The following is a 17,351-nucleotide window of genomic DNA, read 5'->3' as shown; positions in this document are numbered from 1 at the left end:
ACAATTTGAGATTACTCTCCACTCAGAGCCTTTGGCTCCTACTCTCAGGAATCAGGGGTGGATTATGCACAGCAAGCTGTGCCCTCATGCCAGTTGCTTTTTGATATATAGAACAGGAGCACTCAGGCTGCACCTGACCTGAGAGACTCCATAATGTACAGAAAGGCAGTCCTCAGGCTGCGCCTGCCCTGAGTGACTCCATGGTGTGCAGGACAGCAGTCCTCAGGCTGTGCCTGCCCTAGTGACTCCATGGTGTGCAGAACAGCAGTCCTCAGGCTGTGCCTGCCCTAGTGACTCCATGGTGTGTAGAACAGCAGTCCTCAGGCTGTGCCTGCCCTAGTGACTCCATGGTGTGTAGAACAGCAGTCCTCAGGCTGTGCCTGCCCTAGTGACTCCATGGTGTGTAGAACAGCAGTCCTCAGGCTGTACCTGCCCTAGTGACTCCATGGTGTGTAGGACAGCAGTCCTCAGGCTGTACCTGCCCTAGTGACTCCATGGTGTGTAGGACAGCAGTCCTCAGGCTGTGCCTGCCCTAGTGACTCCATGGTGTATAGAACAGCAGTCCTCAGGCTGTGCCTGCCCTAGTGACTCCATGGTGTGTAGGACAGCAGTCCTCAGGCTGTGCCTGCCCTAGTGACTCCATGGTGTGTGGAACAGCAGTCCTCAGGCTGTGCCTGCCCTGAGTGACTCCATGGTGTGTAGAACAGCAGTCCTCAGGCTGCGCCTGCCCTGAGTGACTCCATGGTGTGTAGAGCAGCAGTCCTCAGGCTGTGCCTGCCCTAGTGACTCCATGGTGTGTAGAACAGCAGTCCTCAGGCTGTGCCTGCCCTGAGTGACTCCATGGTGTGTTGAACAGCAGTCCTCAGGCTGTGCCTGCCCTAGTGACTCCATGGTGTGTAGAACAGCAGTCCTCAGGCTGTGCCTGCCCTAGTGACTCCATGGTGTGTGGAACAGCAGTCCTCAGGCTGTGCCTGCCCTGGTGACTCCATGGTGTGTAGGACAGCAGTCCTCAGGCTGTGCCTGCCCTGGTGACTCCATGGTGTGTAGGACAGCAGTCCTCAGGCTGTGCCTGCCCTAGTGACTCCATGGTGTGTGGAACAGCAGTCCTCAGGCTGTGCCTGCCCTGGTGACTCCATGGTGTGTGGAACAGCAGTCCTCAGGCTGTGCCTGCCCTGGTGACTCCATGGTGTGTGGAACAGCAGTCCTCAGGCTGTGCCTGCCCTGGTGACTCCATGGTGTGTAGGACAGCAGTCCTCAGGCTGTGCCTGCCCTGGTGACTCCATGGTGTGTGGAACAGCAGTCCTCAGGCTGTGCCTGCCCTAGTGACTCCATGGTGTGTAGAACAGCAGTCGTCAGGCTGTGTTTACCCCGAGGTACTCCGTTTTATTAAACTGTAGTTTGCCATGAGCTGCTCCATTTTGAGAGCCAAGGTAAAATAATTCATATCTTGTTTATAGAAGTAAACAACCACCATCTCCCCAGCAGCACAATAAGGCACAAACTGACCGATAACTTTTTTTAAAATATTTTTTTTAGTTGTAGTTGGAGACAATACCTTAATTTATTTATTTTTTATGTGGTGCTAAGGATCAAACCCAGCAACTCACATGTGCTAGGTGAGCACCCTACTGCTGAGCCACAATCCCAGCCCCTGATCAATAACTTTTATGTGCCAACTCATCAAACTAAATCAGGAGCACCTGGACATGTGGCCATCCCAATCATGTCAGGAACCACAGACACAGGAGCTCACCAACCTCACCAGACACAACCTCACCACTCAGGACCCACAAAGGAGGGGCCTCCCTAAGGCTGGACATAGAGGACTTTGGCCCTGTCACCTTGTTATCCATCACGGGCCTTGCCCTGACTGATCACCACAGCAGTGAACCTCCCATTTCCTCTTCCCATCTGGTTTCAGCAGGTTTCTCCTGCCCACAGTGACCACACCTGGACCACTCTAGGCTGATGCTCTGAGCTGGCTCTGACCCTTAAACCGCCTTACTTGGACCTCTGCCGTGACAGCTCCTTGGCTGTGACAGCTCTGCAGATCTGCTTCATTAACATCCTTCTCTGGCCACCTACATGGCTCTTAGGCTCTGCCTTCCTCTCTCTGCCTGTGGTCTCGGCTCAGCACAATGGCAGCCCGGGGCTGCTGGGCTCCCATGGCCAGCTCCTGCCAGTACCCTCTCAAGAAAGGGTGACTCCCCACACAGGTTGCCAGTCCCAGAGGGGGGTAGGGCTCCAGAGCAACCCCAGCCTCACATCTGGGAATAGGACTTCCTTAGAGGCTGAGAGGAGGAGGAGCACTGTCAGGTGCATGCCCCGAGCGCACGTTCTCAGGGACAGGCCACCAGCTGGCTGAACCTCATCTGTTCATCTCTTTAGAAAGCATAGAGACTCCAGTGCAGAGCAAGTTTTCACAAAAGGAAAGTCTCACATTGCAGGAGAGATAGACAGCATTTGGCTAAACCAAAAAGCTGGAGAGACTTGGTGCTGGGACGGCGTGGGAGGTCCCCAGCTCTTGGGCAAGGCTTGGGTTCCCGTCAGGAAGCTCTGGCTTCACTGCGCACATAACGATGGTGAGAAGGTCAGGCTCTGGCTCCCGGTAAGCAGTGCTGGGTTCTCCTCTGTTCCCTATGCATGTGGCCCGGGTAGGCTTTCTCACCAGGAGAGGGCTCTGCCGGAGCCCCGCTGGGAGCCGCGAGCCTGTGCGACGCACAAACCCCGTCCACTGGCATACACATACTTCATACACATCGCAAGTGTCTTTCAGAGGTTATCTCTTCCTGATCATAAAAAAACAGCTCTCTGCACAAAGGCCGACAGCGCGGGAGCATGCGGGGGACTCACGAGACGCAGCACCCCTGTATGGCTGCCCCCAATGCAGCTCATCAGTGACTAGAGACTTTGCATTCCTTCCATCTGCACGCACCTTGAACTGACACCACGCTAGAAGGCCAGGCCGCTGGGCGGCAGCAGGGACGAGTGCCTGACCACACACAGGCTGATCCCGCACAGGATGGCACTCAGGTCTGCTGCATGCATTCCTTAGACACATGGACCGCAAGGAACAGCAGGTTGTCCCGAAGGATGGTGGCAATGGCAGGAGGGGCCTGGTTCTCACTGTGCTGTATCCTTCTGAATGTTGTCATGTTGCTATGTAGGCTTGCCTGGGAAGTGGGCACCTGGAAGCCATGCAGGGAGGGCACACACCACATGCATCAGTGTTTGCCCTGGAGAGGGAGAGGGGAAAGGAGTGGGCCCGGCAAACGGATGTGTCTACACTGAAAGAGTCACAGTTCTCTAAAGATGTTATTTTAAGAAATCTGACAAAGTATTAGCACTTGTTAACTGAGGGTGGTGTGCACTTGAGTGTCATACTATCCACTGTCCCCTGCTCTTAATAGTCCTATTCACAATGGCCAAAAAGTGAAAACATCCGAATGTCCATCAGTAAGAGACTAGGTGCCAGGCGCGGTGGCACATGCCTGTGATCCTAGGGGGTCAGAGGCTGAGACAGGAGGGTCATGAGTTCAAAGCCAGCCTCAGCAAAAGAAGGTGCTAAGCAACTCAGTGAGACCCTGTCTCTAAATAAAATACAAAATAGGGCTGGGGGTGTGGCTTGGTGGTTGAGTGTCCCTGAGTTCAATCCTAAGTACCCACCAGCCCCAAAACAATAGGAGACAAGGTGCGCAAACTGGCATATCCACACAGCAAAACCATGGTCAGCAACAGACGAGAAGTCAGCTATGGATTCAAGCAATGAATGGTGACTTTCTAAAACACTCCTGAGAGAGAGATCTACCTGGACAAGGGTGCATCCCTATGGCTCTAACTGTATGGAGTAGATAAGCAAGACAGATCTAGTGTGGAAAGACAGAGAGTGGGGGCCAGGGAGGGAGGGCCGTGTGAAGGACCGACTGGGAAGTACCAGGGAAACGTCTAGGCTCACTGAGGTCTATATGCTCTTAGCTCGGGTTGGACGAGGAGTTTCGTCAAAACTCAGTGACTACTTAAGACATGTTCATTTTATCATAAATAAATTTTACCTTAAAAGGAAAAATAATCTGCAAGCAGTTACTGGCCACCAGTTAATGATGTGCATGCTACAGGCAAGTGTGCTCACACCTGCCACTCACCTTGAAGCACACCAGGAATAAAAAGGAGGTGCGTGAAGGAAGACAAATGTAGCTGAACAGTTGCAGTGGAATTTAGGCAGCAGGTATGTAGACATTCATTGTGCAATGCTTTTAAGTTTTCTGTATGTTTGAAATTTTTCATCATCAAATCATGAAAATAGCTTAAAATACTTGTAGTTAAAGTAGTATTTAAAATGCACGCTCATTGTACACACCGCAGGATGGTCAGCATGTTGGTCCACCTCACCTGCAGAAGGTACTGTGGTTCTGAAGAAGAGCGTATAAGCATCGTACTGAATTTGTGGGTCCAAGAAGGGAGACACCAGGTTTAACATGGGTGAGGTAACAGGGACACACTTCCTGATTTGTAAATATGAAGCCAGGCCATAAGGAAGGCTGGCTTCCAGGAGCACCTCAGGCCTCTCCCTGTGACCTAACCTAGCTCAGCGATGGCAGCAGCGCTGACGCTCATGGGGCAGGGAGCAGAGATCCCAAGGGTGAGAATCCAGTGTGTGGTTCTCTTCCTCTTTCTGCCCTCGGCTGATTTGGAGTGGCTCACCACCCGTGGTTCCCCAGCTCAGTGCTCTCACGTCAGCTGGAGAGCCATCCAAGATAGTGGGTCTGCTGTCTTGTGCAGATAGCCCTCTTCTTGCTCCGACAGGATTGTGAGTCCAAGCTGAGGTTCTGGAGTTGGTAAACTACAGAGCCAGGCCAGGAGCAATTATGAAGAATTCAGGAACTGGTAGACTGCTGAGCAGCAGGAAGGCCCACTGGGTCTGTTGTGAGTGCAGTGCCATGGGTAGAGCGCCTCTCCCTGCTGTTGGACCTGTGTGCTGTGAGCAACCGGCACTTGGCCGTTGGAAAGAGGGTGGCAGTGGTGTGAGCAATTAGGCCAGTTCTGACCAGAGCCCGCAGAGTCTGAATGCGCACTGCTTCTGTTTCTCTACTCGACTGTACATTGGCTACACCCTTCCGGTTGGTATGAACAGATGCACCACCCATGCTGCCTACTCTTCAGTGCTCAGGAATTTGTGCCCAGGAGCTCTCGCAGCAGGCTGGTAAACTGGGACAGCAGCCTGTCGTCTCCCTGGCAGGACTCAGGTGTCAGGGCCCTCCACAGGGGCGACGGGGCTGTGCCAGGACACTGAGTCGCCTCCTTGTGGGGTCTCACCTGGTCTGTCGTGTGCATTGCCACCACAGGACAAGAGGGTACCCATCAGCACTGGGTGCACAGGAGGTGAAGTGGCACAGCTGCAGACATCAGCTGTAGAATGTCCTGGAAGCACCCAGGTGATGGGGGGCGCACTCTCACCTCGTCAGCAGGGGGCGTGGCGAAGGGCTGGAGGACGGCAGCCAGCGGGACCTGCGCCTGCTTGGCCAGGTCCGAGGAGCTGGGGAAGCAGTAGGTGGTGCAGCGGATGTACCGGGGACTGGCATGGCCTGAAACGCAGGAGGGACACTTGACATTCGGTTGGAAGAACTGCCCTGATATTAAATATCCCAGAAGGTATCTTAGACAAGGCCGTAGTGTAAAACATGCATTCCTAAAAACACTCTGCAATCCGTCTCCTGGGGAGCCCTCTGAATTCTCCTGTACAGGAAGAGACAGTGTAATGACCACTACTATTTTCTACAAGGAGGGTCTTACATGGACGCTAGGCTTAGCCAGTGTTCGGGCTCAGTGAAAGATGAAATGAAGAGGCACAGAAACCTGGAAGGACAGTGCTCCTGGAGATGACCCTTCACCTCCTGCCCACACTGAGCTGCTGTGAGCTATCAAGGGACACTCTGTCAAACAGGATTTCATTTTGACTCTATTTTTTCTAAAATTGGAAACTGAGAAATGAAAATTCTACTTGTACCAAGAAAATTACTTTTGAGAGAACTCCAGTCTATTTTAATGTATGTTTCATTCCCTGCAGACCTGAGTGCCGGACATTACCCTTGACACACACAAAAAATATTTTTTAATCAACAGAAAACTTAACTAGAATCTTGAGATTTATGATGCACCAGAACGCAAAGCATGTGGCCCTCAATGACACCTCTCCTGGCAACGCCGGCTCCTGACGTAACAGCAGTCTCTTCATCTTCTGAACAGCCCTCATTGCTCTAAGGGTTTTTTTTTTTTTTTTAATGTTTGTTTTTCCTTCTCTTCTCCCCTCTCCCCTTCCCTAATAAGATCAGGGAGACAGTGTTATCTTTTCTTCCCCTAGTTACTGCCCTGAGCACACCCACTACAGGAAGGAGATGCCTGCTGAGGATCTGGGAAGTGGATATCTCCCAAACGAACAAGTGACTCCCAACAGCCTTCAGGGCACCCTGGGACCCCCACCAGAGCACACCTGGAATGTGACTGAAGAACTCCCTGAAAACCCTCATGCCCCTCCTGATAGGGAGAGCCACAGCCTTTGGGACAGAAGTCCCCTGTGTTTCTCCTTTGCTAGCAAAGGCCACGGAAATCTGGAGGAGCAGCCAGCTTCTGCAGGCAGAGATACTGCAGTGAGGGCTGCTGATGGGCAGGGGGCAGCCACAGGTGAGAGCAAGAGAGACGACCAGTGGGAAGCCACCCTCTGGCCTGAGGAACTCGGAGGCACAGGCTCGGAGGAAGGATCCAGAAGGGGAGCATGGTGGAGACCAGTAGCCTGGGTTAAGGTAGGTCCAGCTCGCATAATGCTGAGGTAGCAACCCGCAGCACTGACAGACAGACCTGGCCCTCCAGTCTGCCGGGCTGGGCAGGCGTCAGGGCTCTGGGATCACAGTGGTGTCTAAGTATGACCTAGGGTAGAACTAAGGTGTCTAAAGTATGACCTAGGGTAGACCTACGGTGTCTAAGTATGACCTAGGCTAGAACTAAGGTGTCTAAAGTATGACCTAGGCTAGAACTAAGGTGTCTAAGTATGACCTAGGGTAGAACTAAGGTGTCTAAAGTATGACCTAGGGTAGAACTAAGGTGTCTAAGTATGACCTAGGGTAGAACTAAGGTGTCTAAGTATGACCTAGGCTAGAACTAAGGTGTCTAAGTATGACCTAGGGTAGAACTAAGGTGTCTAAGTATGACCTAGGCTAGAACTAAGGTGTCTAAAGTATGACCTAGGCTAGAACTAAGGTGTCTAAAGTATGACCTAGGGTAGAACTAAGGTGTCTAAGTATGACCTAGGCTAGAACTAAGGTGTCTAAGTATGACCTAGGCTAGAACTAAGGTGTCTAAAGTATGACCTAGGGTAGAACTAAGGTGTCTAAAGTATGACCTAGGCTAGAACTAAGGTGTCTAAAGTATGACCTAGGGTAGAACTAAGGCGTCTAAGTATGACCTAGGGTAGAACTAAGGCGTCTAAGTATGACCTAGGGTAGAACTAAGGCGTCTAAGTATGACCTAGGGTAGAACTAAGGCGTCTAAGTATGACCTAGGCTAGAACTAAGGCGTCTAAGTATGACCTAGGGTAGAACTAAGGCGTCTAAGTATGACCTAGGGTAGAACTAAGGCGTCTAAGTATGACCTAGGGTAGAACTAAGGCGTCTAAGTATGACCTAGGGTAGAACTAAGGCGTCTAAGTATGACCTAGGGTAGAACTAAGGCGTCTAAGTATGACCTAGGGTAGAACTAAGGCGTCTAAGTATGACCTAGGGTAGAACTAAGGCGTCTAAGTATGACCTAGGGTAGAACTAAGGCGTCTAAGTATGACCTAGGCTAGAACTAAGGCGTCTAAGTATGACCTAGGGTAGAACTAAGGCGTCTAAGTATGACCTAGGGTAGAACTAAGGTGTCTAAGTATGACCTAGGGTAGAACTAAGGTGTCTAAAGTATGACCTAGGCTAGAACTAAGGTGTCTAAGTATGACCTAGGGTAGAACTAAGGTGTCTAAGTATGACCTAGGGTAGAACTAAGGTGTCTAAGTATGACCTAGGGTAGAACTAAGGCGTCTAAGTATGACCTAGGGTAGAACTAAGGCGTCTAAGTATGACCTAGGGTAGAACTAAGGTGTCTAAGTATGACCTAGGCTAGAACTAAGGCGTCTAAGTATGACCTAGGGTAGAACTAAGGCGTCTAAGTATGACCTAGGGTAGAACTAAGGTGTCTAAGTATGACCTAGGGTAGAACTAAGGCGTCTAAGTATGACCTAGGGTAGAACTAAGGCGTCTAAGTATGACCTAGGGTAGAACTAAGGTGTCTAAGTATGACCTAGGCTAGAACTAAGGCGTCTAAGTATGACCTAGGGTAGAACTAAGGCGTCTAAGTATGACCTAGGGTAGAACTAAGGTGTCTAAGTATGACCTAGGGTAGAACTAAGGTGTCTAAGTATGACCTAGGGTAGAACTAAGGCGTCTAAGTATGACCTAGGGTAGAACTAAGGTGTCTAAAGTATGACCTAGGCTAGAACTAAGGTGTCTAAGTATGACCTAGGGTAGAACTAAGGTGTCTAAGTATGACCTAGGGTAGAACTAAGGTGTCTAAGTATGACCTAGGGTAGAACTAAGGTGTCTAAGTATGACCTAGGGTAGAACTAAGGTGTCTAAAGTATGACCTAGGCTAGAACTAAGGTGTCTAAGTATGACCTAGGGTAGAACTAAGGTGTCTAAGTATGACCTAGGGTAGAACTAAGGTGTCTAAGTATGACCTAGGCTAGAACTAAGGTGTCTAAGTATGACCTAGGGTAGAACTAAGGTGTCTAAGTATGACCTAGGGTAGAACTAAGGTGTCTAAGTATGACCTAGGCTAGAACTAAGGTGTCTAAGTATGACCTAGGCTAGAACTAAGGTGTCTAAGTATGACCTAGGGTAGAACTAAGGTGTCTAAGTATGACCTAGGGTAGAACTAAGGTGTCTAAGTATGACCTAGGGTAGAACTAAGGTGTCTAAGTATGACCTAGGGTAGAACTAAGGTGTCTAAGTATGACCTAGGCTAGAACTAAGGTGTCTAAGTATGACCGAGGCTAGAACTAAGGTAGCGGGAAGGAGGCCAAGGGCCTCAGGAAGGGCTAGAGGAAGAGGAGAAGGAGCTGAAAGACGAGGAGAGGGAGTAGGAGAGTTAGATGTGGAGGCCAGCCTTGGCGTGGAGTCCTGCCAGACCAGGGACATGGGGCTCTCGCTGGGGTGAGGGGAAGGGTGCACAGCTAAGGAGAAAATGTGGCGCCTCCAGCACTTCAGCATCTGCATGTGGAATTAATTAGATAAAGAAACTTGAAAAGCAATTGTGCTAGATGAAATTACCATTCTGATACAGCAACATTGGTGGACAACCCCAGCACTTTCAGCAGCTCAGCTGAGTTCATAGGGCAAGTGAGGGGGCCCACCGTAGACAGCACACGGCAAAACCCTGGGGGGCCTCAGCCTGACCTGCACCTAGGCCCTCCCTCCTAGTGTCGGGGGGCATGGATTTAGACGCTGGTTCAACACAGAGGCTTTCGGAACAGATCAGGAAGCTCCAGACTACTGGGAGCAGAGGGGGCTGTTCTCAGCTGCGCTGGGGCTCCCCAAGCTGAGGGCACTGCCCAAAGTGTTTGCTTCAACCCTGGTGAGAACACTCAGTAAAACCCCTGAAAACAAGTACCTTGGTCTTGAATCACACAGTCGGTGGTGACCAGGGGCGGGACCTGGCCTCTGGTATTGGTGGTATACACTTGTCCCCCTCTGGCTGCTCTGTCACTCTCGATCACCTGGATCTGAGGCGAGACACAGCAAGAGCAGGTAAAGGAAGCTGAGACCCCCATACCAGCACGGGGCTGACCCTTCCTTCTCCCACAGGGGGATTTCCAAGCCCCTCCCCCCCCCCCAGCCTACCCGCTACCTGGCCTTGCCCTTCACCTTATAGCCTGGCCCTCACCGCAGGCTGTGTTCTCCCTAGCCTGCCTCCTGCGGCAATGGAGACTCAGGGTCCAGATCCTGGAGGAGTGGCCCCCAACCTCTGCAGTCCAGGGCGGATGAATGCTAATGGATAACGAGTCCTTACAGGGAGACGGCACTCACCGGGCTGGGGACAGCATCAGGGTCCAGCTGCTTTGGGGGCTGCGGCCCAGCCATGCGCGCAGGGCCAGGGGCGAGGCCTCCAGGGTAGGACGCGGGTGCGCCCATCTGCGGGCCATAGCCGGCAGCTAGAAGAAGGGAAGGGAGGGTCACTGGCTCCTGGGCCCAGGCCCCTGCAGCAGGCTGCAGTGCGGCCTCCGGCTCCCCTCGCCTTGGGATTCCCCCACCCCTAAAGAGAGCCACTGGCTCTGGAAACCCAGGCCCCACACCCGCCCTTACCCTGAGGCGGGAAGGCTGTGCCTGCGGCTGGCGGGGGCGCACCAGGGCCGTTCAGCGCAGTGGGCGGTGGCGGCAGCACCCGGGGCCCCGGCTGCAGAATGGAGGGCGGCGCGGGCTGCGGAGGGCCTGGGAACGCGGGAGGGCCGGCGGGGCCCGCGCTGGGACCTGCGGGAGACAGCGCCGCTGAGCGCAGCCCGGGCCTCTGTGCCTCACCTAGAGATGTGAAGGGGGCCCTTGGGGCCCTGGAAAGCTCACAAGGGGCAAGAGCTGGTCTTGGTGACAGAACAGGACTGACGTTCACCCAGGGGCATTAGGGTCATGTGATCAGTGCATGAGCCAAGGCACGAGAAACAGGGCCAGCAGAATTCTTGCTCTTGCACATATGACTCAGGTAATCTGCACGTTTGACTAGGCATTTTCATCCTGGGCTTCTCCATCAAATGAATTTCTGAACAAGCAACCAGAGAGAGGGGTGGGCTGCTAACCCCCAGTCACACTGCAGAGAGCTGACAGCCAGACTGTTCCCCGGCGTCGTGGAAACTGTCCTTCTGGGGAGACTCGACCCAGGGCCTTCTGCACCCGAAGCAGGTGCTCTACCTCTGAGCTATGCTCACAGCTCCAAGACTCATCCAGCTGAAATTGGTCAAATATAAGAAATATCTGCAGGGGTTTCAAATGGACACTTGTAAAAAAAATCACGTTTAAGCAACATGAAACATTCTTGATCAAAACAGCTGGCTGGGTGTCCCACCACCACAGTAGAGATTTCCTAGGCTGCTAGGCGCCCGACTGCCGGGGCAGCTCTCAAAACCTGACTGTGTGCCGCCTCACAAGGCCCCAGCTTGTCCTCCCCCATGGTCGACACACAGAGTTTGAAAGCACTGTGGGCAGTGAGCATCGTATTTCTATTTTGGGGATCCACAATAAACAACACGAGTTTAAAATTCCCTCACATTTCTTAAAATAATTTCAGTGTTCTAATGTTTCCTCATGAAATCAGTATTTTCTGTTTTTTGTTGTTCGGACATTAAATGTAGAGAGTGCTGTGGTTATCTGAAGGGTTATCAGAAAGCAAACTCATCACAGCCATACACAATACCAATGACTCGTGTGCCAGTGCCCCATGGTACGCCAGGGTTGGCGCTGCCTTAAAATGAAGAACACCTCAGTCACAGGAGCCCACACCAGGCAGGCAGTGCTGACAATGAGGCTGTTACCGTGGCTGTTGAGCTGCATGGCCCCAAGCTGGCCGCCCAGCTGGGTGACGGGTGACGTGGACGCGGGACTCGGGTAGGACGGCTGTGCAGAGGGTTGGTAGGGGGCACATGCGGAGGCCACACTGTGCACAGGTGCAGGGCCTGTGAATCTGAAGACAGAAAGCAGGTCAGTGCTCTCACCTCTGGAGCAAGTGGCAGGCAAAGGGTGTCCTGACAGGCAAAGCCAGGCAGGTGGGGCCAGGAGCATGGTGTGCCACAGATGAGCCTGACGGCGCTCTGCAGAAATCGTGCAGCACCTCCCCACATCTCCACTCACACCTTGCAGGGTCCAGAGCAAAGGACACTTCTGAGGTGGATGCAAATCCGGCCTGAAGTCAACGGGGAAGCTGAGCTCACCACAGTGGTGTGTGGACCCTGCCAATGGTCAGCAGCAGGGTGAGAAAGCTCCACGCTCCTGGCCACCTTCAGGACAGTCCACTTACGCCCCACCAAGCTGTGAGCAAGGCCTCGCAGTTCTCTGCTCCAAGGCCAGCAGCACATTCCCTGTGAAATGTGGACGTGAGCCGAGCTGCCGGTTCTGGGCTGAGCTCCAGTGTGCTTGCCTGGGGAGGTGGGGCCTGTCTGCGCGCACTCCCGCTCAAAATAGATCGATTACAATTGAGGTTCATCGGCCACAGCAGCCAGACGGTGCTTTGCACCCACGCCATTGTGACTCTAGTCCTACAGTTTTAAACTTTGAGTAAAAATCAAATGTTCCCCAGTGCTGCGGTCTGATTGCATTTCCCGTCTGTGCACTGGGAAGCATTCCCTAGGGCCTCACCCAGAGAGAGGCAGGGGCAGGGCCCGAGGAGGCCAGTGGCTTGCTGTGCCGGCCTGGTGACCACACTGCCCCAAACAGCACGCTAACCTCTCCTCACTTTCCTCCATCAAACTGAATGATTTTTAAAATAAATCTTAATCTTAACCTCCAACAATTACTCTGTCGAGTGTGTTTCCAACAGGCCTTGAGCCTTGCACTAAGTGGATGGAAAAGGTGGGGCCTTCCAGGCGCCTCAGGAGGACCAGCTCCCCTGTGGCGGGGCTTCACAGACGCCCAGGAGGGAGGCTCTGAGAGTCACAAACCGTGTCCTTCCAACCAACTGAAACTCACTCAGATTTGGATTTCAGAAGCAAAGTTATCAATTTAAAAACAGAATAGTATTAAATAGCAGCAAAAGTCACTACCTCCCAGATAGAATTAACAGGACATTTAAAACATACAAATTGTTGAATATTTTTTTCACTTTTCAATTTACTTTTCCCAGAGTCACAAAGCACGTGGCGTCAACATCTAGGTAGGAACCCAGCTTCCAACCCTGGCCTGTGGACTGGGGTGTGACCACAGGCACGCCACCTCACCTCACGACCCTTGGCCTTGGGATTACGACAGCCAGCAGGGAGGGCAGGACGGCCCCTTTCTCTGCCACAGAAATGATGTGGTTAAAGTATAGAGTCTTGTTTGGGGGCTAAGAAACATTCAAATATGGGTTTTATTTATTATTTCATTCAGTGTTGGAAAAGGGCAGACTCACCACTGAAAGGAATGATCAATGAGAGATCACCACCGGATGATCAATAAGACATGGAATTTAGCTCAGTTTAAACTTCAGCTTCTGAAGAGCTGACTGTGGCCCTGCTCCACACTTCCCCTCGAAAAAGTGCTTCTGAAGAGCCAACCAGTTCAGCGTGTCAGTACCTGGACGAGGTCTGCACTGGCGGGAACCGTCCCAACCACAGCAGGCAGTGCTACCGGGCAGGTCCCGGAGCTGGGCCTTCGAAGGAGCAGAGCCCCAGGAGGACGCACAGGCCCTTGCCTTCCCACAGGGTGCCCCTGGAGGAGACACTGGGGCTACAGCCTTCAGAGGACACCAGTCCTGCCGCAGTGTGGACCTCCAGCCTCCGGAGCAGTGAGTGCGAGTTCTGTCGCTCCTAAATCACCCGGCTGCAGGTTTCCACCCCAGAGGCTCAAGATGGACCAGGACAGGCACAGACTCTGCAAGGTCTGACGGAGACACCAGGACTTTGAACCCCGTGGAGCAGGGACTGTGGACCTCTGTGACCCAACCATTACACTCCACACTTAAAAACACACCCGGAAAAACTATCAACTTATTTTTGTTGCTTCTTTTCTTCCTTTTTCATTAAAATTATTTTCTTAGTAGATTCAAACATATTACCTTCAATTTGGGATCTGAGTCCCTTTTGCCTCCAATTCTTCACTTCCTCACCAAACAGATCAATTACAATTGACTTACTTCTGATCTTTTTTTTAATACCTCATTTCACTTTTTTTTTTTTTAATGTGGTGCTGAGGATGGAACCCAGGGTCTCACATGTGTGAAGCAAGTGCTCCACCGCTGAGCCACAACTCCAGCCCAACTTACTTTTTATCCTTCAATGTAAAAAAACCCTGACTTTAGGTTTTATTGTACTTTTAAGCTAACCCCTCCTAGCAATGACCCTAGGCAGAAAACTGTAGTACTGCCTGTGACACACTGATTCTGCCTCAGCCAAGATCAAGTTACACATGAGTGGGTGTGATTTTCTACTTTTATCTTTGGAATTGCAGTGTTCTAAAAACAAAAACTTATATGTTTAAAACTCAATGTTGGGAGTGGTGGCGCATGCCTGTAATCCCAGTGGCTCAGGAGGCTGAGACAGGAGGACCACCAGTTCAAAGCCAGCCTCAGCAAAAGCGAGGCACTAAGCAACTCAGTGAGACCCTGTCTCTAAATAAAATACAAAGTAGGGCTGGGGGTGTGGCTCAGTGGTCCGGTGCCCCTGGGATCAATTCTCAGTACCAAAAAAAAAAAAAAAAAAGTCAAATCAACACAGGACCCTGACTTAATCTTGCCTTTAAAATTTTTTTTTTAGTTGTAGATGGACCCAGCAACTTTATTTATTTACTCTATGTGGTTCTGAGCATCGGACCCAGTGCCTCACATGTTCTAGGCAAGTGCTCTCCATTGGGCCACAACCCCAGCCCTAATCTTGCTTTCATTTGACATTTGAGATTTAGAAAAAGTGGGATCTCTTTGATGGATCCTCTGTGCAGGAACAACAAACATGAGATGCCAACTTCAGAAGCTGCCTGCCCCGTGCTGGCTGAGCCAGTGTTCTGCTGGGCTCCCCTGCAGCTCCTGGGCCCTCAGCCTGCAGCCCCGTCTGACCCAGGACAGGGAGCATGGCAGCCCTGCCACCTGCCAGACCCACTGCCACCCCCAGTCCCACTCGGGTGGCCTCAAGTGAACCCCAGGGGAGGCGACACCCGCCTGTGGTGCCCTGGAGGCCCAGTGGGAGCAGATTCAGAGGCTGTGTGGTCCTGGGAAGCCAGACTGTGCTCTAAGGAAGGACAGGGGGCAGCAGGGACTGCCACCCGATGACAGGGTACAGAGTGCATAGTGGTTTCCTTCCATAGGTCATCGGAGACCCAGGGACACCAGGCTGGCCCGAGGTCAGGAGGCCACAGGCCTTCTGCGATGCCCCCTCACAGGAGGCCACGGCTGTCTGCAGGCCTGTGGGTGCGGAAGCACCATCCTGCAGCCAAGGACTCACTGGGACAGCCGTGGTGGCCCCTCAGAAGACCGCAGCCTGTCCTGCCTCCCAGATCTCACCTTCAGACACCATGACACGCTGAGCGTGATGCCAAAGTCCAGCTCTCCCTCCTCAGCAGCCTGACCCAAGGGAGCAGGCCACTGTCACCAAGATGGAGCGGATTCAAGCTGGTGCCGTGACCAAGACCTTCTCTGCCAGCTTGCCCTTGGTGTCTGGAATGTTCAGGTGCCTGAGTTCACAGGATGTGTATTCTGGGCCTCCCCCTTTACTCTGGACTGAGGGTTCTGCCACCTCTCCTCCCTCGGGCAGAGCATCGAGGCGGCCCCTGGTTCCTCCCTCCCCTGTGGCCTCCGCCAGGCTTTGGGGCGAAGGTGGAGGGTGAGGCCAGGCAGGTCCCTCTGACTTCCGCTCTGTGCGCTAAGCACACTGAAGCCAAATGCCGCTCATCCGCGGAGTCCCCAGGCACCCTTCCTCTGTGGTCCAGGGCTGGTCTCAGTGACAGTCACCACACAGGCCCACGCAGGAAGCCTCAGGCTCCCACGCCCTGCCCTGCAGGACATAACCTGACAGCACACACCTCCTTACTAGCAGGAGCTAATGGCTTTGGCAGGGTCCAGGTCACAGGGAGGCTCCTCCCTGGGACAGGAACCTGGGGAGGGAGCCTCCGGCGATTCTGGAGCAGTTCCTAGGTGCCCTTGCCCACAGCCTGGCTCTGTGGCTGGCAGCAGGAGCTCACGGGACAACAGAGGTGTTTCCAACAGGGAGGGCCTGAAGCTGGCTCTGGTCCCCAGGGACAGTCCCCTGTGAGTGGCAGGTTCTGAAAACTGAAGCATCTCACACCTGGGCTCCTCAGGCCCCTTCTAACTGCTTCCTCAGCTTGCTGTAATCACAAGTACAAGGTTTGTTCCTTATTCCTCTTCTGCCGAGGGAAACCCTCACACATAACCCCGGGCCTCACCGGCTGAATCAGATGTGTACTTCAGACTATTTATTGAGCACTTATTGGCAGTGAGCTCATCCTGTGAAGGACCCAAGAGAGTAGGGCAATTTAAAGTTTCATAGAGACCATAGGCATCTAAAGGAAGGGCACAAAGTTCTAAAATACTGACTATAACCCAGAACTAAATCATGTGGCATGGAGACAAGTAACTTTTATCTATTCTTGAATATCCCTTTCCCCTAACTTTTCCCAGGGCTTTGTTTCTGGGTAGTTTTTCAATAGATCTTCCCAAGGAATGGACTCCACGCAGAGGAACTTTCCTCCACGTGAACATCAAGTACACAAGGCACCGCCCGGGAGACTGTGGTGGTGTGTCCACACAGGTTGGAACCCCCTGCTCACCTTTGGGGAGGCAGGCCTGGGACGCTGGAGGCATAAGGTGCATTCTGGCCAAACTGCTGTGGTCCAGGCGGTGGGGAAGGTAGCATCACCCCAGGGGCAGCTGCCCCCAAAGGCCCTGGTGGCTTCATCATACCTGCAACAGAGGGGCACGGTCAGAAGCTTGTTCAAAGGCAGAGAGAAAACAAGGTGATAGAGCAACAGCAGGACGGGTGAGGAAAGAAAGCAACAGTCAGACAGAGCCTCTCTCTGAGGCCTGTATCATCACAGTGATACAGACTGGAACACAAACAGCGCAGGACGGTGGGATGCAAACTGGCGCCACCACTCTGGAAAGCAGTAGGGAGATTCCTCAGAAAACTAGGAATGGAACCACCATTTGACCCAGCTACCCCATTCCTTGGTCTACACCCAAAGGACTTAAAATCAACATGCTACAGTGATACAGCCACATCAATATTTATAGCAGCACGATCCACAGTAGCTAAGCTATGGAACCAACCTAGATGCCCTTCAATACATGAGTGGATAAAGAAAATGTGGTACATATGCACAATGGAATATTACTCAGTCATAAAGAATGCAATTATAGCATTTGCCAATAAATGAATGGAACTGGAGACTATCCTGCCAACTGAAATAGACCAGTCCCAAAAAACCAAAGACCAAAATTTCTCTCTGATATGCACATGCTAACACCCCACAGGGTAGGGGGAAATAACAGAAGTTCATTGGATCAGAGAATGGGGAATGAAGGGAAAGAAGGGGTAATGGGAATGGGAAAGACAGTAGAATAAGTTGGACAGAACTTTCCCG

At 52.3% G+C, this 17,351-nt stretch overlaps 1 protein-coding gene across 3 annotated transcripts in view; it reads right to left on the bottom strand.

Moving 5' to 3' along the window:
- The window catches only part of Sec24d (SEC24 homolog D, COPII coat complex component), a 68,477-nt gene that overhangs the window by 41,207 nt on the left and 9,919 nt on the right, over positions 1-17,351 (bottom strand). For all 3 annotated transcript variants that reach the window (XM_046447117.2, XM_046447118.2, XM_058580127.1), the window contains 6 exons: positions 16,539-16,671; positions 11,603-11,751; positions 10,386-10,550; positions 10,110-10,234; positions 9,694-9,805; positions 5,455-5,582 (listed from right to left, as the gene is read on the bottom strand). In XM_046447117.2, the coding sequence (XP_046303073.1) occupies positions 5,455-5,582; positions 9,694-9,805; positions 10,110-10,234; positions 10,386-10,550; positions 11,603-11,751; positions 16,539-16,671 (812 nt within the window). The remainder of the gene's footprint in view (positions 1-5,454; positions 5,583-9,693; positions 9,806-10,109; positions 10,235-10,385; positions 10,551-11,602; positions 11,752-16,538; positions 16,672-17,351) is intronic.

Source organism: Marmota monax, unplaced genomic scaffold, assembly GCF_021218885.2.
Source record: "Marmota monax isolate L192 unplaced genomic scaffold, Marmota_monax_Labrador192_F-V1.1 WCK01_AAM20220418_F8-fsc00400, whole genome shotgun sequence".
In the NCBI taxonomy this organism is placed as follows: domain Eukaryota; kingdom Metazoa; phylum Chordata; class Mammalia; order Rodentia; family Sciuridae; genus Marmota; species Marmota monax.
The sequence above is the reverse complement of the archived record's forward strand: the minus strand, read 5'-3'. Positions and strand labels throughout refer to the sequence as shown.